A 23,972-nucleotide genomic window follows, 5' to 3' on the forward strand; every position below is an offset into this window, starting at 1 on the left:
TTACAAAATGACCTTCATTGTACATTTTTTTCAGTGGATTTTAGTTTGCATCTTATTCAGAAAATAAGATCACATTGCAGCCATTTTCCTTTCTTTTTCTTGGCCATAAAAAATGGGGGGGGGGGTTCCATGGCCCATCCCTCACAGAAATTTTCAAGCTTGCCACAAGGTTGCGGTATGCTAGTAACTAGCATGCGGCTAGCTTAATGCAGTCAGAGTGATAGTTAAGCGCATTTGGCAGTGATATGCGCATGTTGGTATTATTATTATTCAACTCTAAATAATAAAATCCTCATTCACAACTAGTAATGAGTTCAGACATAAAATTTTAATCTCTATGAATGAATACTATATTAAACAATCAATATATACATTGTAAAGTTGAAATATATATATTTACATATTAAGTTAGAATAGAACATTTATAGCAATAAGTTATGCTGCAAAGAAATACCATGGAATATATTCATGTGAAAAATATTCAGAAAGTACTCTTTCAATATGAACAGAGGCAGGGAGAAAAAAAAATCAAGTCATAACTGATTTGAATATTTTCTATTTGAATACCAAAGTCTTCACAAACTACTCAAAATGATGATGTACAATTCATGAGCAAAGCAAGACTTCCAAAAAATAAAAATTCATTAGTACATAACAACATTGCAATAAAATTTCAAGGTGAAATATCTCCATCACAACTTCAAAGCACAATTCTCCAATATCTTTGCATATTAGAACCAAATTCATTATCAATTCCATAGGGTCACAGTGGAAATTAATGTATGAAAAAAAAAATAGGCCTTGTAAACTAAAAGATACAATTAATTGCAAAATCAAACTCAATTTCAAGCCTATAACAATCCTTGTTTACAAATTGAATTATGAATATCAATTAAATATGTCTCCATGTTAAAACCATGGGACAAGGTTTAATAAACCTGTCCAAAAGTTAGGCATGATATTAAGCCAAATACCTCATTTTTTCCAATCTACTGGGAGTGAATTTGCAACAATATAATTTTGACCAATAATAAAATTTGAATTCAATTATAAAAAAAAAAATCAATCTGAAATTACCAGAATTTAGCTGAATAGGAATAAAATGACTAAGAATCTGATTTATCACCCCAAACAGGTAACCAGTCATTATGCACACTGGCACTAATCACTTCATGAATGTATTCATTTAACAATGATTATCTACTCATTCCCAGACAAGGCAAAGGTATCATATAATGCATTTAAAGAATGGACGGATAAATATAACCTGTAAATGCTTCTCCAAGTTTAAAGTTGAAGCAAACAGACAAAAGTTGCTTGAAAAGACATACATCAAGATATTTTGTTTTTAATGTGCCACTGTCCACAACCAAAGACAAACAATCATGCATGGATGAAGACAGAATATATGTCTGTTAAACAGTGACATTTTTTTCATTCCCACTCCTGAAAGCAGGTTTTACCCATGCTTATTAAGACACCAAAATTAAGCATTTAACATTGTCAAACAGAAACTCTGTAAAGAATTTTGTACTTTTGTATACATACCATTGACCAGGGTAATAATACATGTATCTAATAAAGCCTGAAGAGACATTGAAAAATGCATTAAAAAATTAGTAATTACTATGGCCCGTATTCTGATAGCAGGTTTAGCTTAAACCCAGGTTTAAAGTTGTGGTTTAAGTATGGACAGCCAATTGTTACATAAATCACTAACAGTAGAGATATCATACTTGAGCTCATTTGGCTCTCAAATCATTCATAATTGTCTAGGAAGTATAAATAGATGATTGTCTTCACCATCGATGAATCAGGAAAGAGCAAAGTAAACATAAGAAACATAGAACTTAATAAAAATTTTGATACTTTTGGCTTCCCATACTTTAATCACAACTTTAAAACTGAGTTTAAGTTAAACCTGCTATCAGATGTCTTTAAAAAAATCATTCTATCTATAAAACATAGTTAGCGACACACTGAAGAAAAAAACATTTTCATCACACCAAGATTTCACTGATATCTTAAATTCATTGCGGAAGTTTTACCTAGGTTCAGAAGAATGTGATCATTAGCAATCTATCGGGATCAGACAAACACTGAGGACTGGTCAACCATTGTGCATAAAACAATTTGACAATTGATGTAATGTATCTAATCCAGCTAGATCTAGCACTTGTCATGATGATACCAAAGGCACTAGATAATTAACTTGGTTTCCAACCACAGACTATCTTGATACACAGACCCTGATTGAATATTCAGTAAACATACCTCACATGATTTCTCAATGTCCATATTTCAGATAGTTGGACATTCTTCAAAATATGATAAAGCACAAAAGATATGATACAATCTGGTCTGGCAAGGCTTTTAAACAAATGATAAATTCTACTTTCTTTATTTCAATGCCAATTCTACCAATATAAATTGAACCTTCCTGAAACCATTTGTTTTTATTTTTATTTTTATGCAAGGTTATAATGCTCTCCAAAGATTATGACTTGGGTAGCTCATGAAATATTGTAAGAATAGAGGAACATGGGATTAGATGTAATAAACAGATGATTATTTTATGTCATTGCCCTCAAACAGCCATAAGGGATTGGATCTTTTTTGGTTCACTGTCATCATTTTTTTGACTGTCACTCATTTGTCATTGATATACTGGGTGTGCAAAGAAGGACAAAACCCAACTTTTACAAGAATATCATTTTCTGCCTTTTTCTATTATCAGGCTCTGGCATTCTATCTTAACCATTTAACTACTGGAACAGTATGGTCCATATACAAGCCTATGGGATTCACGGAAAATCAGTAGTCAACCGGTTAACCTATGGTCTACTGGAACAGAATGGTCCATATACAAGCCTAAGTGATTCACAGAAAATCAGTAGTCAACAGGTTAACCTATGGTCTACTGGAACAGAATGGTCCATATACAAGCCTAAGTGATTCACAGAAAATCAGTAGTCAACAGGTTAACCCATGGTCTACTAGTACAGAATGGTCCATATACAAGCCTATGGGTTTCACAGAAAATCAGTAGTCAACAGGTTAACCTATGGTCTACTGGAACAGAATGGTCCATATCCAAGCCTAAGTGATTCATAGAAAATCAGTAGTCAACAGGTTAACCCATGGTCTACTAGAACAGAATGGTCCATATACAAGCCTATGGGAATGACAGAACTCAGTAGTCAAAGGGCTCATTCCGGGAGCTTCAAACAACAACCATGGTCTCACTGACTGGCATGTTGATAACTGCTGTGATGATAGGTGTACTTCTGCCTTCTTTAACAACAAATACCTTGAAGAAAAAACAAACAAAGATTCATCAAAATAAAAAAAAACTCTCATGTTTCAAGAATTATAAAAAATTGCATATAAGCTACAGAAATTTCTAGCAAATATGAAAAACCACTGCTGAAATATGGTGCAGCAAAGCTTAGCAAATTGTGCATTTTTTGTTGTTGTTGCCTAGATGCCATAAAATGTGTACCAAACACAATTTTAATAAGTAAGAACATAATTACTTTGTCTAAATTTGAACCCATGGTGGGACATCAAAATAATATACTTAAATGATACCAAGGCATGATTCCCAAAGAGTTTAGCGTGACTTAGAGTAATGCTTAATTACAAACGAGCAGAAAGTTGCAATCAATCGCAACTATAAAAATCATGCGCAACTACAGCGCGCATTAGGGACTTGCGATTGATTTTTTTACTTGCGTTTAAATGCAACTCTTTCTGCAACGTACCCCTGACCAATGCGGTTATGTGTTATGTACCACATGAAACAGAAATGAAGGGGAACTCCTAAGTCACACTTAAATCTCTGTGACATACACCAAGGAGCTATTCTGTGCAACTTCTACAGTTTCTTTGAGAGTTGCTAAGTATAGTACATGTTACAAACAATTTTCATCCCTATGCCTGAGTTCTATAAACATGCAATTGGCCAGCATTAATGCACCATGTCTGAACAAGACTTTTAATAACTTTGCTCTATAGCTCATGTACTTTATTTCTTCTTCACCAGATGCATTGAGCATTTAATAAAAATAAATATAGCAATAGAATATATAGAAATAGTTTTTGCGCTATATAAATGCATATTATTATCATTGTAACAAAATAATATCTTTTATTCATTATTATGTTCAATGAAAGGTAGTATCCGTGATGAATATTTGATGTCCTTATTGTAATAGCATTTAATAAAAAGCAACACTATAGCAAACTGTGAAAAAAGCTACTTTCAAAGTCATATTTCAGTGAGCCATTGTTTAAGAAACTTTAGGAGTATTTGAGAGGGTTGTCTCCAGAATTGTCAGTATAGTCAAATCAATCACTATATTCATCTTTGATAATTTAAACTTTCATTTATTTTGCTTCTATCATTAAAATTAATTTAAAGCTAGTCCGTTTTAGTTGGAGTGAAAAGAGAAGCTTAAGAAAACAGAATCAAATTTCTAGTTGTGTAATCAGGAGAATATTATATATTACTTAGGCTTTAGCTCCTGCTACTATTTCAAGTGGTCAGTGCATTCCATATATCACCCAGTAGGGTACCCATTCACCTAATCTGGGTTGAGTACAGTAAAATGTGGATAGTTTTCTCACTGAAGGAAATCAATATCATGTCTGAGATTCAAACCATGACCCTTTGAGTGAAAGGTGAGAGCCAGAACCACCAGACCATGATGTTAGACAGGTATTATTTCTCTTACCTTTATAACATCAGCTATTCCTTTATCACTCATGCATTCTACCAGTGTCTCATAGGTGTAGTTCAGACCAGGAACAAGGATAGGTACCTAAAATATAAAACATGACAATAAAAGCCTCATTCATATAGGTACATTCAATCATAGACTAAATCGGAAATGCAATAAAGGAAGAAGACAAAAATAAACCAGTATTAGACATGTACAATGATGTCATAAATCTATTTCAAACCTATACTTTGAATAATTTCTACTGATTCTACTGTTTTATAGTAAGATTTTGGCAAGCAATACGATTAAGATACAGGTACACAACAGAATGAAACCTATTCCAGACAAAACGATGATTCATTTCTTGACTGCATCTGGCCATCACCAGTTCAGGGCACAGTTGCAATTAAATAAGAACAAATATCAGAACTCTTCTGATTTTATTCTGATTGTAAAGGGTGGGTACACTTACTGGGATCATGGTCTTCTGTAGAGAGTACAGCTTCTCATCATACAGGAAGCTGATAAGTAGACCTAAAGATGGTTTGCTTAAGGATGTGTTCTGTAAACTCACAGTCAACTTGAATGTTGGTCCTATACCATGGACCTAAGGCAATAGGAACAAACAGAGACATTTAATATACAGGGACATTTTTATGATTAATTGTTGATTCAAAAATTTTAAATTTAAGAATCCTCCAATGAAAATTTGTAAACTAATCGGTGAGATGTTTGATAATACATATATCATTCTTTTAAAAAGAAAGATCAAAGTAAGCATGACATCATATTATCTCGGATTCTCTTGGACAATCAGTGAAATTTGAGAGGTCTGTAATGCAAAACCGTAACAGTACCAGTCAAAACAAAACATTAGAGTTGTCTCATTATAAAGTTGTTTAGTTTGTTGCGACCAACATAACACAAGACTGGTGATCTGTTATTGGATGCTGAATTGAATTCTCATTCATTTTGATCCCCATCAGCTCAATCAGAGTCTTTAGGGATAGAGTAGAATCATTCCAACAGTTTAAACAAGGGCACAAGGGCAGATCAATAGTCTTGTGTGACGTCATGCATAACTTACAAACATCTTTATGAAACACCCACCTGGAAGTACATTAGTCAATACATAATGGCCTGAATTCACAGGTGGTTTCAATTGTGCCATTGTACAAAATCATATGTATGTACACAATTTGAGATTGCCACCACTCAAGACTATCATTCCTAGCTTTATGTCATTTTGAACAGTTTGTTTTGCTGTATACGGTTGTTGAGTGTCTTTTAGAGATGGATTATACAAATAATAAATCAAAATAAAATCCCCTGATAAGAGTAATATGCATACAAGATCTTACTCACATGAGCTGAGAGCTTGATGGGTTCATTGAGGTTATTAGAGACTGGTGTGAGGCTTGAATCTAGGGCCTTCACAAACGCTCTAGCTGTAGTGAGCCGTAACCTATACAGGTCATGCTGGAACATCCGATGCATAGCTTTACACAACACAAGATAAGAAAGGAGGGGAAATAGAATTATTGTGATATATGATTTGATTAATAATAGTTATTGTTGTGACACAATGAAATAAAGACAAAATCAAAGGGGAGAGGAAAGTGGTCACTATAAGAAGGAATTCTTTATAATGATAATAAAAATATGCAAGATTTGTATAGCACAATGTTTTTAAGTATGACATAGCATTACATAAACTTTAAACACGGCTACCCTGATCAGGCATTCAAGCATTCAAGGAACTGCTCTGTGGAGCCATATTAGAGGGAATAATAAATAATTACATGATTCAGTAGTCAACAGGTAAGGAACTTACAGACACCATGTTCCCTCTCTCTCATAGTCTGATCTACAAAGACCTTGGTTTTCTTGGGAACATTAAGCTTCTGTTGCTGTGAAGCCGGAGGTCCTCTAACCATGTCTTTATCTTCAAAGGCTGCATTTCTCTTGAGGATCTTGACAATAAGACCCCCTCGCTTGGTACTCATTACAAGGGTGCTATCCTCACGACCAAACCTACCAAACTTTAGACCAGTGATGATGTCCTATAAAAAGATAAGCATAAAACCAAGAGTCTCAGATAAGATCTAGCAGTCATATTTATGAAAAGCATATAGTCAAATGACTCAGCCAGACAAAATAGTGCACATTTGCTCTGATCGCAATAATGTGAGAAAGATAAGTCATTGAAGCCATCATCGTTCAAGCTCTTGTTTTTGTAGCAGAGAGTTTCAGCATATGTGAGCTTTTGCTCATTACACTAAGTGAAGGTAATTTATTTACAATTATTCATGCACAATGTTTCATCTTTTTTCCAAAATCAGGAAATATATTTTCTATATGTAAAGTAAGTGCTTTACCAATTGTTCTAAAATTTCTGTAAAAAAACTATTTCTGTTCAAATGTAGACTTTGAATCTTTGATGGAAGTACATATCAGATCAGTATGCCAAAGTTAAATTTGGATCAATAAGGATTAATTTATCATTCAAAACAATTTTTAAAGTAATTTAAGATTAAACTGAAAATGAAGCAACTCTTCAAATTGATCCCCAATAATAGATTTACTTATGATCAATCAGTCTGATTTCTTGTTGTCTTGGTATTTTATTCTCATACTATTTTGTATACTTTATAATATTGTATTTTTCTTTTAAGCTGTATAGACCAGCAGCACCATGATTGATACTGCTGAGAAGGGCCATCCTCATGTTTTAATTTGTCTATTTCATGTGTATTATTTTATATGTACTGTTGCTTGCTTTTAACAGAAATAAATTGAACTTAAACCCAAATCAACAAGAAAACCCTGACTTTATTTTTTTTTTAAATACTGAAAAGAATGTAAGAGAAGAAATAACTCTTCATGAAGGACAGGAACCCTGTTCTCAAGGCAAACCTACCTCTGTTTTGATAGAGTTAATGAGGAACTTATCCCTGTAGATGTGAACTTCACCATTCCTGAGAGCAACCATGACTGCTTTAAATCCCTTCTGTCTATGATCCATTAGATCCATTGTAGTAATAGCAGCAGGTAGGTATACTGTCCATAGCTTCTTACCCTGGGTTAAAGAGAAATGTTCAGTTGTGATGATTTTGAATGAATTCACACAGAATCTAATAAAATGACCACTCAAGTGTTTGTATATATGTATATTTCAGAAAAAATAGGTGCCAAAGGATTCGGAAGGAAAGTGTGTAATTGCTGACAAATAAGCAAAACAACTAGCGCCAAATTAGCAACTTGTATTTAGGTTAATGATATACAAAATATTTTGAGGTAGTTGTGATTTACATTACCCTTGTATTGGTTTGAATAAGACATTTTCATGTTTAAACACATACATGCCCCACAAAGTTTTATGTATATTTCAAAATCTTGCATATTTCTTTCACACCTATATATACCAGAAAAGGAGAGAGAGAGAGAGACACACACACGAGGGATTTTACCTTTGTAGTGTAACACTGTAATGTCTGATCCATGCAGCCAACTATGATGTTTTTACCAACCCTCTGTAGACCAACGGGTTGTGAATTCAACTCAAAGCAAAGTTTGGCCATCTTCATCCCTCTACAAAAACGTATCAACAAATATAAAAATATCAAAAGATTAAGACTGGTATTCAACTGATACCATGTCGGAAGTATAAGATCAAGCTTTCAGAATCCCTAAAAAGGGTCAAAAGTGGTATCACAAGTTTCAAAACTGTTTCATTTGTCAATCTGTACGAGGATTAGTTAGTCTTGACTTTATATGTTTGGCATACATATTTTCCAAAGAAATTTTCACCAAAGAAAATGTGATGTACCCGTAATTTCAAATGAGGTAAAAACAAACAAACAAACAGATAAAGTCAGAAGAGATGTGTAGGTCTTACCTCTTGAGTGTATAAACATTTCCATTCCTACATGACATAATGATTCTAAACTCTACATCATACAGCCCTGATACACTCAGAAATACTGGAACACTTGGAACAGCCATCTATAACAAGCAAAATATCAATCAAGATTAAATTAATATCAAAATATATATACAAATATGTTTCAATTTGTATTTTATGATTTAAAAGAAAAAGAGAGTGACAGTAATAATAATAGCTAGATTTATAAAGCGCTTTTTGCCTGAAGATACAAAACACTGCTATTATTACCCCGGCTTTAGCTCAAGCTGCCATCATCGGCGCTCAGTGCATTCAAGGAAATAATCCTGCCGGGTACCCATTCACCTCACCTGGGTCGAGTGCAGCACAATGTGGATAAATTTCTTGCTGAAGGAAAACACGCCATGGCTAGGATTTGAACCAACGACCCTCTGTTTGAAAGGCGAGAGTCAGAACCACTAGACCACGACGCGCCCACATAAAATAATAAAAGCATAGATGCATTTTCCAGAGGACAAGGCAAATACATATTCTAGGATGGTTTTGGATCATTTATTAGTTTATTTGTATGTCATATTTCCTTTAAAATAATGAGGTCAATGAGAAAGCAATGTGACTTTCCTATCATGAAATGAAATTTACCCAATAGCAAAATTTGTTGAAACAGAATCAAGTATTCCACAGCTATTTTCAATTAAGGTTTAGGTGAGTGTATGTTTAATGATGATGATTTTAAGTACTTTTCATAAAGTAACATTGATTTTGTGACAGACTGCAATGTACAGTGCCATAACTTTTCCTCAAATTTAGGAAAACATGACTATCTTAGCTCATTTAAATTGTGATTAAGTAATACCACACACTAAAATGTGTCAAAACTGTATGGATTTTGCAAGTTCTGTTAAGCAGCACATTTGTGTCTTATGATACCATCCTTTTTGCTAATTATGAAATATGACTATATATCTTATTCACCAAAGGGGCCAGCTTACATAATCAAATCAAATCAAATCAAATAAACCTGGAAAGAAAGGCAGATTAGCTATCCCCACTGAAAGAAAAACAAATAAATAAACATATTATCAAAGTACTAAACTAACAAATGAACCAATCAATGATACAATTTACCTTTGTAAGAATGGTGAAAGCCTCTGGGTCTAAGACATAGATCTCTCTACTCTCCGTTCCAACTACTAAACAACTGATGGCATCATCATCAGATGTGCTCTTATGCAATGTATCAAGACAGGTTATTACAGTCTGAAAAAAAAAACAATTAGTGAAAGTTGGTACTACTACTACTTCAGGGGATGCTTTTACAATGATTCAAATCTGACTAAAAATCCCACTGAAATTCCCAGTTGCCTGTGGTGTATAACGGATGTCCCTTAATAAGTATTCACCAATGAGATGATACATAAAAATAACATGTTGGCACTCAAATACAACTTTAGGTCATAATTAGCTCTTTGTGAAACATCCCCAGTTGTTTTCTAGTTGCAAGTCTACACATTACCCTGATAATTATGAGTCAGTAAACTATATAAAGAGAAAAAACTCAATATTATTTGTGTATACAGGGATATTTCATGGTTTCCATCTCTAGACAACCAGATGCAGGCAAGTTTACTGGCAACCAGTTGCTACAACAGTATTAGTAACACTGAGCCTGCAGTTCTCATTACAGTCTGCTGATTTCAACATGGCAAATTACCATTACGGTATTGACATACCTGTCTTTTAAGCTGGCCTACTTTATGTAAATTAGCAAATGATTCCATCTGTTCCCTGTCTTGTAACATTAAAAACCTTGAAAATAAACAAAGGAAAACATGAGAAAATAAGCATTTCAAAATGTACATTCATTCATTTTGATAACAATTCATTTACAATTTCAGCAAAGAGAAAGGGAAATGATAAGACCCAAATTGTCCGCCTCACACAGAAAAAAAAATACAGGCCAGATATTTCATGAATGATTTCTTGTGAATTCCAGAATATATTTACCATATTGTACCATTTATTGTAAAACATACTAACTGTACTGAACATTAGTTTGAAAACAACTGATCATTATTGCATGTTATTTGTTTTTGGCCTATTATTTCTAATTTTGCAAAAACAGGGGTGAAATGTTAAATTGCGCAACAAAGACCACTAAGCTGACCTCTGGACAAATCATTACTTGTGTGATAAATACTTTAACCTAATTATAGCTCTTTGCTAATTTTTTTTTTTTGGTGGGAGGGATGGGGAGAGATAGTTGAGTAATTATTTATATGTCATCATAATATCAAGATGAAACATGAAATTACATGTCAAAATTATCATCAAAGAGAACTACAGACTTACGCACTTGGGTATTACAGATAGACTTACTTGAGAGATCTAACGGTTAGGGCTCCCTCATTTCCTTCTCGTCTTATGCTATCTAGCATTTCCCTCAGGACAGTGACATCAATTTTATCCTGAAGATACATGTAGAATAATTGTAGTCAGTATACTGTGTTTACATTTGAAATTTAAATTTAAAAATATTTTTGTTTGTGCATCACTTTCTAAATAAGCATTGAAGGGGGGGGGGGGTATCATGAAGAACTAACCAAACAAGTGTTCATTTGATTTTGTTTTATGCCCGAAAAATAATATCAGCTGCATCCCTATCACATGTCTACAGAGATAAGAGGATGGTGGGAAGCACTCACACGTATTGCGAGGTTAGTATTAGTATACTAACCTCGCACCATGAACCGCGTTTGGCAGTGGATTTCTTACTAGTGGGTCGCGCGTGCTTGGATCTCACTTCTGGTTTCCACAACACACAACTTCTATGGCTTGATTTTTCTGTGCGCGGCGGCATGTAATGAACCCTTGGGTGGTGGGAAGGTTAATGTTGCCCCAAATATGATAGGCTGAAAGCATACATCCATATTCACAAACCATTAGTTTCATTGATTCAGCTCAAAACATTGATCCATGTCTATTGTCTACAGTGTTGACCAATATTCTTGTTTGACAGATGAAAACTTTGACCGTCACAGCTCACTGTTATGTACACAACACATATCACAAAGTTTTACCATCACTATGTCTGTCTTGAGTGGCATTTTAAGATTTGAAAATCAAGCATCCCCTCAATATTGGACTTACTTCTCTAGCCTGATTCCATAAGTCTTGTTCAACTGGGTTCACATCGAGAGGAGGGAGAGTAAACTTGAAATAAGGCCTCAGATTCTTGTAGACGTACAAGTATGGACCTGATGCTACACCAATAGCTGTAGCAAAGAAAATGTCTACATCATCAGCATACAGGTACAGAACTAATTTACTTACTTTTCCGATAAACTTTTAAACTATCATTAGAATAAATGGCTCTATTATTCTGTTGCATAAAGAGTTGCATTCAAACATAGATTCCATCTATGATAATGATCACAAAATGACAACAAACATATTCCTATGAGTTTGTATGTTTTATAGTGATTGTCCTAAACATGGAATCTTCATGCACAGCATGTATTAGTGGCTTAGAGCAGGGGTTATTATTACAATTTGAGACACTTAACACCGTTTGCTATGGGGATGACTGACCGTAACAACAATTTTGCACTCTAAAGATTTTCCATGAAAAAAATGGTAGAAATACCCACAGACTTGTAAATGGAATGGAAAAGAAGTAAAATGTCTCTATATTACAAATGCCTAATCTCTAAAGTTCCAAAAATGGTTTACTAGTAAGACAAACCTATCAAATAAGAAGTAGAGGAAATTGAAGTAATAGAGTAAGAGGGTAGTATATAAAGAAGATAGCAAGTGATTCTTTTGTAATGAAATAGTGGCTAAGATTTTGTAAAGCATCAAAATGGATTCTGCATTATCTTGTGTTTTAAACAAAGATTACATCAACTAAATATTTGTGCATGATTTGTCATAGACTAACAGATATTATTAATAAATAGTACATTTTCTTGTATCTTTCATGTACATGTAACAAAGTCTAGTTTTCATTAAAAGATTGTAAGTAAAAGACATGATACCTGGTACTCTAGGTTCATTGTTATCCATGTAGAATGTACAGACACCTGTTGGTAGATCAATGATAGCATTCTCACTTATCAGGGTAGTTCCTTTGTAAACCTTAAGCTTCATGTCAAAAGTTCCTGTTCCAAGGTCGGCGATGACGAGCTTTGCTTCTCCATCCCCAGATATGTCCGAAAAGGCTGAAAATATGAAGTGGGTATTGATCATTTACACACAATGGCAAGAATAATAAGAAAGGTCGGACAATAAATATTTGAAAAAAATAATGAAAAAAAAGATGCCGTCCCACATGCTTTCGGTGCACGGTAAAAGTGCCACTTCATGAAATCATAAAAAGAATAGGCATAATTGATTGGAATTTGAGTTTAAGAGCTGTGACATATTTGGTGATTGCTTATCACATCCAAAATATTTAGAATGTGCATGAAAAAACAGTCTCTTTGTAAAAGTGTTTTCAAGTGTGCGACTTTAAATTATGTTTTCACGTACTGATACATAAGTTCAATCTAAATGTCAAGAGAACAGTATTCATTAAGAAGAGTGCTTAACGAATAAGAAAAATAAAAACTAATTTAATCATTCCCCATGCGAAAGGATAAGTATATGAAAATACATAGTTAAGATTCGGAAGTGATTATTTTAGAATCACCTTTTTTCAAGTAGTTGATAAAATTCCAGCTTGTGGTGACAGCTAGCTAACTGTTTATTTATAGCTAGATTACAATCACACACAATGCCACATTTAAATTCAATGAAAATAATCTTACCCATACATGATGAGAAGGTATATAGGCTTGCAACAGGGTCATTGTGAGCATCAAGCCACTTTGTATTTCCTTCATGGCTGTAATTAATTATTGCAAAAGAAAAAAAATGAATAGAGAATTAATGCTGCACAAGTAAGTATGTTCCTCTAATAGAGCATTGTCTTTATACTTAAGCAGAAAAGGTGTCCAGTCATAGGAACATGTGCAAATTCATTAACAATGCTTGGTTTTCAGCCAAGGTGCAAGTAAAAGAGAAGAAAGAAAAAATGTCACTTGAAGGACAAGTCCACCCCAACAAAAAGTTGATTTGAATAAAAAGAGAAAAATCCAACAAGCATAACACTGAAAATTTCATCAAAATCGGATGTAAAATAAGAAAGTTATGACATTTCAAAGTTTTGCTTAATTTCACAAAACAGTTATATGTACATCCTGGCTGGTATGCAAATGAGGAGACTATGACGCCATCCACTCACTATTTCTTTTGTATTTTATTACATGAAATATTCTAATTTTCTCCTCATTGTCAAGTGTTACAACGATTGATTCCTCCCTGAACATGTGGAATTAGCATTGTTTAATACTATATGGTTCAGTCAAGTTGGTCCTTCTTGTCGAAACTATAAAAAATGAAATTTTGTATAATTCAAACAATAAAAAACAAAAGAAATAGTGAGTGATGGACATCATCGACTGAGTCACCTAGTTGTGCATATCACTGTTTTGTGAAAAATAAGCGAAACTTTAAAATGTCATAACTTTTTTATTTTACATCCGATTTTGATGAAATTTTCAGTGTTATGCTAGTTTGATTTTTCTCTATTTATTCAAGTCAGCATTTTCCTGGGGTGGACTTGTCCTTTAAAGAAGAGTGACTGAAGAGAGGACACTGCCATTGATTGGGAGTGTATTCCAGTTTTTATAGCTTTGTTAGAATAATGTGATTATCTAGATTACAGCACCTGGTAATTCCAGATTTAATATCACCCAGGTAATATTGATATGATTTTGCCAGATAATTTTCATTTTTCATGAAGGCTTTCCGATGAGAATTTTCGATATCCTGGCCAATCAATGAGAGCGACAAGTTCCAAATGCAGGCACATAGACAAGCGCAGCGCAGCGGCACGAATCGCAATATATGGTGACTGGTAAATACGTCTGTAAGGATGGTGACATCATCCAAGGTGGCAACTTACGATGACCAACAAAAGGATCGAGGACAAGGATGAAGTATGTTTTGATCATCATTTGAAAGGAATTAGCGGTAACTGTGGTCTAAGGTATGATGGTGGTCCTCAAGTCCGCGCACCTAACGATTTGAGTTAAGATTTAACATGAATTTCTTTTTATTTCACAAAATCTTTCAGTTGATAATGTTCCTTACTAATGTTGTAAATCGGATCAAAAATCGGATCGGCAGATAAGCTTCTAAAATCGAAATCGAATCGAAAATCGAATCGGCGATGTTTAAAAACAAAGGAATACATCAAAAAAATTTTCGCGGTCGCGCGCATCTTCCTGAGAAAGTCACAAAGACGAATGCATTGGAATGGAAGTCGGCAACATGCGGGATCGTTTTGAACATGTTTTAGAAGGGTATTGAGGTGTTACTGCTTTACAATAAAATGAGTGATTTTTATTAGAAAGATAAACGAATGACGCATCTTCCGAGCAAAGTCGCAAAGGAAAATAAAATGAAAATAATTCACATAGATCACAGGTCAATGAACGATCGGCGGGACATCTTTTATAAGTATTTTTACGTTAGGTGCTAGCGATTTAGAATTATTTGAATGATCTCTTGATCTCGTACGATGTAAGAGAGTAGCGCAGAGATGTCTGTCAATAATACGACTTTATTAAGTTCACGGCGGGGTCCGCTATCACCACGAGGTTGAAGAGAATATGAATATAATCATAAACGGAGTAAGAGAGTACCGCAGTGACCTCCGTCAGTAGTACGATCTTTAAAAGTTCACGGCGACGTCCGCTATCACCACGAGGTTGAAGAGAAGATGTCTATCATAAACGATGTAAGAGAGTAACGCAACGAGCTCCGTCAGTAGTACGATCTTTAAAAGTTCATGGCGGCGTACGCTATCACCACGAGGTTGAAGAGAAGATGTCTATCATCATAAACGATGTAAGAGAGTAGCACAGAGATGTCCGTCGATAATACGACCTTTAAAAGTTCACAGCAGCGTCCGCTAGTCCGCTATCACCACGAGGTTGAAGAGATTAGATGTCTATCATCATAAAAGATGTAAGAGAGTAGCGCAGAGATGTCCGTCGATAATACGACCTTTAACAGTCACGGCGGCGTCCGCTATCACCACGAGGTTGAAGAGAAGATGTCTATCATAAACGATGTAAGAGAGTAACGCAACGAGCTCCGTCAGTAGTTCGATCTTTAAAAGTTCATGGCGGCGTACGCTATCACCACGAGGTTGAAGAGAAGATGTCTATCATCATAAACGATGTAAGAGAGTAGCACAGAGATGTCCGTCGATAATACGACCTTTAAAAGTTCACAGCAGCGTCCGCTAGTCCGCTATCACCACGAGGTTGAAGAGATTAGATGTCTATCATCATAAAAGATGTAAGAGAGTAGCGCAGAGATGTCCGTCGATAATACGACCTTTAACAGTCACGGCGGCGTCCGCTATCACCACGAGGTTGAAGAGAAGATGTCTATCATCATAAACGATGTAAGAGAGTAGCGCAGTGATCTCTGTCAGTAATACGACCTTTAGAAATTTCACGGCGGCATCCGCTATCACCATGAGTTGGAAGAGAAGATATCTATCCTCGTAAACATCGTCAGAGATAATACCGCGTCTTTCTCCCTCAATAATGCGACCTCTAAATAGCTAGCACCTCAAAAACAATTTTGAAATATGTTCTGAACGATTACGCAATGTAACTAGATCTACGCCAATTTTTTATATTCCATTTTTTCCTTCAAGGGGCATGATCGAAGATCGGCAAGTGATCGCCGATTGTGGTGAAATCGAATGGAATCGGTTGCCGATTGCAAAATCGGTTACAAGCTTATTCCTTACATCATTTTGAGTTAGTGTGCCAAATATCACATAAAAATTGGAAAGAAATATATGATATTCTTGGAAAAAACCTTGGGCAGTCATTTACAGACTAAACAAAAAAATGGTGCCCCATGTCTGTGCACCTATTCACTTTGCACATGATTGGGGGATTTTGGTGAGAAAGGCTGTATTTTGAGATTTCCACCATTTTAAATCAGATTTTTTGATGAATATCTATGTATTTCATGTGTAAAAGTTTGTGTTCGTTGCGCATCTTCTTTTACTAGAATTGCGCAGATACGCGTGTGCGCAGACAAGGGGGACTGCATAGTTCTGAATAGTTTATATTTTCTTGTAAAGTTGGATTTAATTTTTTTTGATAATGTGACATTTTAAGTATGTACAAAAAAAGATCTGAAAATCGGCTTTTTGCCAAATGTTAGATCTAACATTAATACTAATACGTTGTCTTTATGTTAATGCTAATATATTGTCTTTACGTACGGGCTAACAACACTTCAGTACCGTGAGTGGAGCCAATGGCAACGCAGTTCAGCAGAACAACCAAATACAGAGACTGAAGCTTTTGGTCTAAATAAATGCCTATTCTTATTAACTAAGCTAATCAACTTTTTATAATTTTAAAATGAGCGGTACTATTCGGTAAGCTTAGCCAGGAGGCTCCTAGAGTGTAAAAATTATTTACTAACGCATGCTTACTCTCCACGGAGCCAGGGATGGGATGTTGCTCTACGCGCACCAATTATTTTGGAGACAACAATGTTGCTCCAAAATAAGGTTTTGAGCCCAAACTTATGTAAATGGGCTAAAAGTATATTTACCCTCCACAGCGTGTATTTATTCAAATAAATCGAGAAAAATGGGAAAAATAATTAAGAGCAGGAGCGTTTACTGCATCGGCCGATTAATATCATGAATCATAGCCTAGGATTCATATTAATCGACCGATGCAAGTATTTTACGATTCATGATATTTATCGGCCGATGCAAGTATTAAAAAAATCTAAGTTGGCACTGCTCATGATATTGTCACCCTCTATGCGTCTTGTAGCTAGGCTACGATAACAAAGACGGCAAGATGGCAACAATAACAGACTAAGTAAATACTCCTCCTCTTAATTATTTTTCTCATTTATCTCGATTTATTTGAATAAACACACGCACCATTAGTACGTGCGGGGGGGGGGGGGGTAAATATACTTTAGCCACTTAAGTTTGGGCTCAAAACCTTAAAGAAAACGAGTATTTTGGAGCAACATTGACATTGTTGTCTCCAAAATAATCAGAGCGCGTAGAACATCCCATCCCAGGCTCAGCTCCGTGGAGCATAAGCATATGTAAGTAAATAATTTTTACTCTCTAACGTTAGGATTAGGAGCGTCCTGGCTAGGTGAGCTGACATAGTCTTGAGGACTCCATGATGATGTTTTTTTAAATATTTTGACATATACTTCTTCATCATGGAGTAACGACACTCTTCCCATAGACGCATAAGAGACTGACCAAAACAAAGATGGATTTCCTAGGGAAATCCATCTTTTAAGATAAAAATCACGTAAATGGTGGTGATTTTATTTATTTTTACACCTTCCTACGCCTAATCATGCTAATGCGTATGAAGGTTTCAAAAATTGGTTAATAAAATTGTCAAAAATTGAAGGTTTCTTACCAGACCGATCTCATGGGTGTAGATCCCTCGATCCGTTTGTCAACAAAGCAAATACAATAGGTCTGACCCTTGAACCGCTTCGTTATGACTTAGCTATGATTAGCGATGTTACAAAATGCCGATTTGAAGAACAATTTATAGATAAAAATTATTATTTAACAAATACTAAAATGTAATATGTAATTATAAATAAATATTATAATCACGTATTATAAATAATTATTATTATCATTAGTGCTGCCACCAAACGGATATCCGAACAGTTTCCGCCCGCGTGGACGGATAACGGATTTCATTTTTTGGGTTCGGGTATCCGTGGACACTGATTCACCACTTTCCTGTCACAAAAACTCATTAAATTTAGTAAGACTCACCAAAAAAATTTATAAGTTTTAGTCGCCAATATAATCACCAATATTAATTAATCTTCTTCTGTAATATATTCCCGCCGAAAACCATCGTTTTTATATCAGTTTTAAAACATGACCTTATATCAGTTTTGGAGCATGACTGTCCGTGAATGGTGTAAAGTTCCGTTCTGACAACGATAGCGATTTTACTATGGTGTCGCTTAAGATCGTTTTTCTTTCCCATCTTATGTTTTGATGATTTCAAATGCGTAACTCATCGTCTATTTTCTTACCTCGACTTTCAAAGCGAGTGAAGAATGAAGATAATTTGAAACCATTTAAGCGTCAAATAAATGTTGATCGGGTTACTCGGGTGTGTCATGTTGTTTCTTGTAATTTATTCATCAAATGCAAAATTAATTCTACTTTTTCTCACAGCAACTTTGGTTATAAATGAAGATTATTTTTGAAACTATGAAAAGTTGAAAACGTCGAATAAATGTTGATTGCGTGTGTCATGTTGTTTTTGTGATTTGATAATGGCGGACTTTGTGATGAATGATAATGAGAGTGAAACTGAAATGATTGAATGACGATGATGATGAGTGATGGCTAGTGAAAATGATTTTAAATGATTATCAAGATTGGTGAAGATGATAGCGATGAATGATGATGAGAATTATGAAAGAATGATAATTGTCAATTGAAAATCTCTTTCATGAATTAATATTTAATATATAAATTACAAAACACACATTTCCTTTATTTCAGTTTAAATGGCATATCCACTATAAATTTTGATATCCATCATCACGTAAACAATAATACTTAAAAGGCGGTATCGTGCCAGAAAGGTTTATGATGTGCGCCCGCCGAGTATGTGGTCGGTTGTGAATCGACGTGTTTTGCAGTAAAACTTACTGGCGATGAATGTAAGTGATTAGTTACTGTTACTGTGATTAAATCTTGTCTTGAATCTTTGTTAGAAGTGTGATTGTTTCAGAAGTTGAGAAATGAGAAGCTTGGCTATAATTTGGGGAATGGGGAGAAACCCGACATGAAAATGAAAATATTCCAAGTACAATCCCATTTGAAGGTGTAGCGAGTGTAATGTGACCAAATATATATCGGACGATTCACTCCAGACAGGACAGCACGTGCGTGAGCTGAATGATGTACATGTAGGCCTGTCTGGTTTTAGACTTTTAGTAATAGTAGACTCGCACTTACACTCGCCTCGGTCAAATTCATTGCATCTTATTTCATTCAATCGAACTAAAAAATAAACACACATACTCTTGCAACCATTAAATGGGATCGTAACTAGGCCCGACTTGTATAACTCAAATAATAGTCATTTACTAATAGCTTACACAGTCATACGATCTACATTTGTAGCCGTAGCCTCACGCTAACTCACATTAGTCAAATCCGATTGCAAAACAGATTCAACCCAAAATATTCAGCTTCTCGTAATTTCGTGGTTTTCAGAAATATTTTGACTAGCGCACGCTGACTCTCCCCATCATCGGATAGGTTCAAAACTCAAATATAACTGAAAATCTTAAATATAACTCAAATAAGTGCAAATGGATATTATTTTTCATATTTCAGGGTAAAATTTCGGATACCCTTCCGCCGTCCGGTTTTCAGTGTCGGGTATCCGAATATTGAAATATCCGTTTCAAGTCAGGCCTAATTATCATAATAATTATTTACAATCACGTATTACACAGGGCCTGACCTTTACTTTTTTCTTAGGGAGCCAGCCGGGCTCCTCAAGCACTTTTTTAGGGAGCCCGCATGGGTTTTAAGGAGCCCAAGTTTATCCCTTTTTTTTGCATAATACTGGTCATTACCTATTAAAATATTAAAGCACACCATCACGATACGTTTTTTGTTTGATAATCATCAGCACCAGTTGTATTTATTCAGGGTAAATCAGATTTTGACACCCCAACACACTTAGACACCGGTCACAAACACATAAGTCAATGACTTTTTTTTTTTCATTTTTAATGCCCCCCCCCTCAAAAAAAAAAAAAAAAAAAAAGGAAATAAATTAAATACATAAACAAAATTGATTTTTTTTCATGCTGAATCATGGATGTGGGTTGGTGTGTGTTTGTGTGGGTGTGACTGTGCGGTGGACTTGGATATACATGTATATGTTAAAAAAATTAATTCATCATCTAATTTCTACTCCAAATATTGTGTTTATATCAGTACAAAAACCACACAGGCTAAGTATGTCACATGTAGGCACATGTTACATGTACATGCATGTACCCTAACTTTTCCTGCAGTTCTTTGAAAACGCAGATCTCCACGAAAATTGCATTTTTCTATGGGGGAGTCTAAATTTGGTGAAAAAGTATTCATCAATAACTTAAATATATATCACAATGAAGAAACCATCCAACTTTATTGGTAGTTTAAAAAAAAAAACCTGAAATGTAAACTCTATCTGAAACAGAAAATCACCATCATTGAGGCCTTTACTGACCGAATTGTCCCCCAGAGCTCCGACTTGCACAAGTGTCAGTGCGTGCGTGAGTAAAATCCGACGGCCTCCTAAAATCAGATGTTGCCATGTTTGATGATTTACTGTCTGATATTTACCCCCTCCCTTGAAAAAATGAAACAAAAGATTTTTCAGGAATAATTCACTACCGAGGTAAGTTATTTTGGATGTTAATAGGCGCCCTTTTGACAAGCAGAGCCGAAGTCTACATGACACAGAATCGTGATATCCCTAAGGGAAATGTGTGCATTGGAAATTACACACGGCGTAAATGATAATGGACCCCTGTACATGCAACTGTTTCTCGCACCGGTGTAGCCCGATTCTTTTTTCCATAGGTACCATGTGTGTTGAAAAACGTGGTACAGAAAAAAAGACGCAGCTAAGCAATTTGAAACTCGCTATTTTCGCTATTTTCAAGGTTTTTTATGATTTTGAAAACATAATTTAGACTTATAAAGCATGGATTAGTGTGCTGGTAAGAAATTGCTTTTTTGGTGGCTGGTACTAGAAAATCTTAGGGAGCCCACCGGGCTTTTTCAATTACTTTCTAAGGAGCCCGCAGAGGTTTTAGGGAGCCTTTTGCCACCGGGCTCCCGCTAAAATCGAGCCCTGATTACATTTTAGTATTTGTACGTCATAACGAAGCGGTTCAAGGCCAAGCCAGGGTCAGACCTATTGTATTTGCTTTGTTGACAAACGGATCGAGCCTTCGAGGTATCTACACGAGATCGGTCTGGTAAGAAACCTTCAATTTTTAACATTTTTATTAACCAATTTTTTAAACCTTCTTACGCATTAGGCGTAGGAAGGTGTAAAAATAAATAAAATCACCACCATTTTACATTTAGGCCTACGTGATTTTTATCTTAAATTTAAAAGATGGATTTCCTAGTCCTAGGCCTAGGGAAATCCATCTGTTTTGGTTAGTCTCTTATGCGTCTATGGGAAGTGTCAAGACTCCATGATGAAGAAGTATATTTCAAAATATTTAAAAAAACATCATCATGAGTCCTCAAGACTAGAGCTGACAACGGTTACTAACGACGCAATTCGACCCGCTACGCCAACGACTACGTGTATACCCGGCCCGAATTTTTTTACTAGGGTTTACCCAAGTCGAGCGGAGCATGAACATAGAATTGGCCGAAACTCTGGGTGAGCAACACGCCACATGCCGCTGACTGTCTCTTGTTAGAGCAACCAGAAACAAACCTGAACGAATTCGCACTTGTACAGCGCTTTTAAAATCAAATCCTTTTAAAAATAGTTATGAATACACACTTCGTATGGAACCGTACCTCATAATACTTGACTTGTCAACGTTGGAGAGTTCATTCTTTTCACTTTCTACACTCATTTTCGCTAGATGTGGAGCTAAGCTGACAGTGACACGACCGAAAATATGCAGAGAGTAAAATATCTCTGTCAAAAGAGGGCGACTCTGTGATCCAGAATCAATTCCAGTCTCCACATTTAGACTGGAAGCTAAGAGAATTTCAATACAAACTTTTACATAGCATCATATTTTGTAATGACAAACTTTTCCAGTTCGGTAGAATACATTCCAATACATGCTCTTTCTGTAGAAAAGAGATAGAAACATATTATCATGTATTTTTTAACTGTGCTTAAGTGTCTAAGATTTGGACTGAAATAGGAAAGTAACAAATTACATTTTTTTAAATTCCTTGATGTACAATGGCTTGAAGTATTACTTGGCACGGTGTTAGACACAATATAAAACACAATGCTCTATTAAATCATGTAATAATTTTGGTCAAATATATGATTTACAATAACTGTAAATTGAGAAGGGTACCTACATGTAAAGAAATATGCAGTGCCATTAAAAGGTCAAAACAGATCGAATATGAAAAGGCAAAAAGCAGGGGCGGATCCAGCTTTCTCCAATAGGGGGGGGGGGGCAGAAAAATATTTTCATCAACATTTTTCTCGATTGGCCGCTATAATCTGATTTTTTGTTGGCTTTTCAGGGGGTAGTCCTAACTAAAGACTGAAGTTTTTAGTATATATTAGTTTTTATTGTTATAAACAAGTTAAGGTATCTCATTAGGTCTTGATATATAATGCGAGCGCGAAGCGCGAGCGAAAATTCTTTGATATTTTATGTCCTAAGAACTGAAGATTCTGAGCAGTTTTTATATTCATGAACAACTAAACAATGCGAGCGCGAAGCGCGAGCCGAAATTTTATTATAGTAACGTGAAAAGGGACTCAATTAGTGATTAGTGATTTTAGTGATTAATGAAGAGGATACAAGTATCACCAATTTAATAATGAGAGTGCGAAGCGCGAGCTCAAAATTTTTGATATTCCGACCTGAAAATTGAACAGTCTAAGCGCGATTTTATTTAAATAAAGAACAGGCTGTGTGTCTCAAACAATTAAATGCGAGCGCGAAGCACGAGCTTAATTTTTTGATATACTGACATGATAAAGGAGCATTTTGACAAATTTTGGTAAAAAATTTCAAAGAGGATAGGTATCTCACAAATCAGACAATGCGAGCGCGCAGCGCGAGCTGAAAATTTTGATATACATTAACAATTTGTGTAAATCAAACATAATAATGAAAGCTTGATGTGCGAGCTAAAATATTGTGTGCAAATTGATTTCAGAACTGGTTATATTAAGTGTCATTTAATCCTCTTGAATCATTACACAGGCAATGCGAGTGCAAAACGCGAGCAAAAATTATTATGTAAAGTCTATTTTCCAATTCTTCCCCTCACCTTTTTCTTGTTTCCTTTCGGGGTCGGGTCGGCCGTTACGAGGCTGTAAATTACACATCATGGGTATAATACCTCTTTCTTACTTTTCTTTCTGTTTTTCGTAGTTTCTATCAAGTTAAAGAGTACATTTTTTTCTGCAGGTTGACAAAAAATAGGGGGGCCGGGGCCG

At 35.2% G+C, this 23,972-nt stretch overlaps 1 protein-coding gene across 3 annotated transcripts; it reads right to left on the bottom strand.

Annotated features, from left to right (window-relative positions):
* Window positions 1–309: 309 nt before the first annotated feature.
* LOC129265174 (Bardet-Biedl syndrome 1 protein-like) lies at window positions 310–22,457 on the bottom strand. Of its 3 annotated transcripts, none has more exons than XR_010294026.1 (16): window positions 22,349–22,457; window positions 13,437–13,513; window positions 12,666–12,848; window positions 11,779–11,903; window positions 11,008–11,096; window positions 10,362–10,437; window positions 9,757–9,888; window positions 8,623–8,729; window positions 8,195–8,315; window positions 7,645–7,803; window positions 6,559–6,787; window positions 6,090–6,223; window positions 5,197–5,331; window positions 4,737–4,823; window positions 1,922–3,310; window positions 310–1,715 (listed from the first exon to the last, which is right to left on the bottom strand). XR_010294026.1 is itself a non-coding variant. In XM_064101571.1 (15 exons), the coding sequence occupies exons 1-15, from the start codon at window positions 22,405–22,407 to the stop codon at window positions 3,224–3,226; spliced, it is 1,800 nt and encodes a 599-aa protein (XP_063957641.1). In that variant the 5' UTR covers window positions 22,408–22,457; the 3' UTR covers window positions 310–3,223. The 3 variants fall into 3 exon arrangements, 1 of the variants encoding a protein (XP_063957641.1); XR_010294027.1 differs by having other exon boundaries at window positions 1,906–3,310; XM_064101571.1 differs by having other exon boundaries at window positions 310–3,310.
* Between the last annotated feature and the right edge of the window lie 1,515 nt (window positions 22,458–23,972).

The sequence above is a fragment of the Lytechinus pictus genome, chromosome 7, assembly GCF_037042905.1.
Source record: "Lytechinus pictus isolate F3 Inbred chromosome 7, Lp3.0, whole genome shotgun sequence".
NCBI lineage: Eukaryota > Metazoa > Echinodermata > Echinoidea > Temnopleuroida > Toxopneustidae > Lytechinus > Lytechinus pictus.

Coding starts and splice junctions, on each gene's coding strand:
- LOC129265174 (XM_064101571.1), bottom strand. CDS start 22,407: ATGAGTGTAGAAAGTGAAAAGAATGAACTCTCCAACGTTGACAAGTCA. Junction 12,849..13,436: donor TACCTTCTCATCATGTATGG/GTAAGATTATTT, acceptor TCATATTTTCAG/CCTTTTCGGACATATCTGGG. Junction 8,730..9,756: donor CTTTCACCATTCTTACAAAG/GTAAATTGTATC, acceptor TGCTTGTTATAG/ATGGCTGTTCCAAGTGTTCC.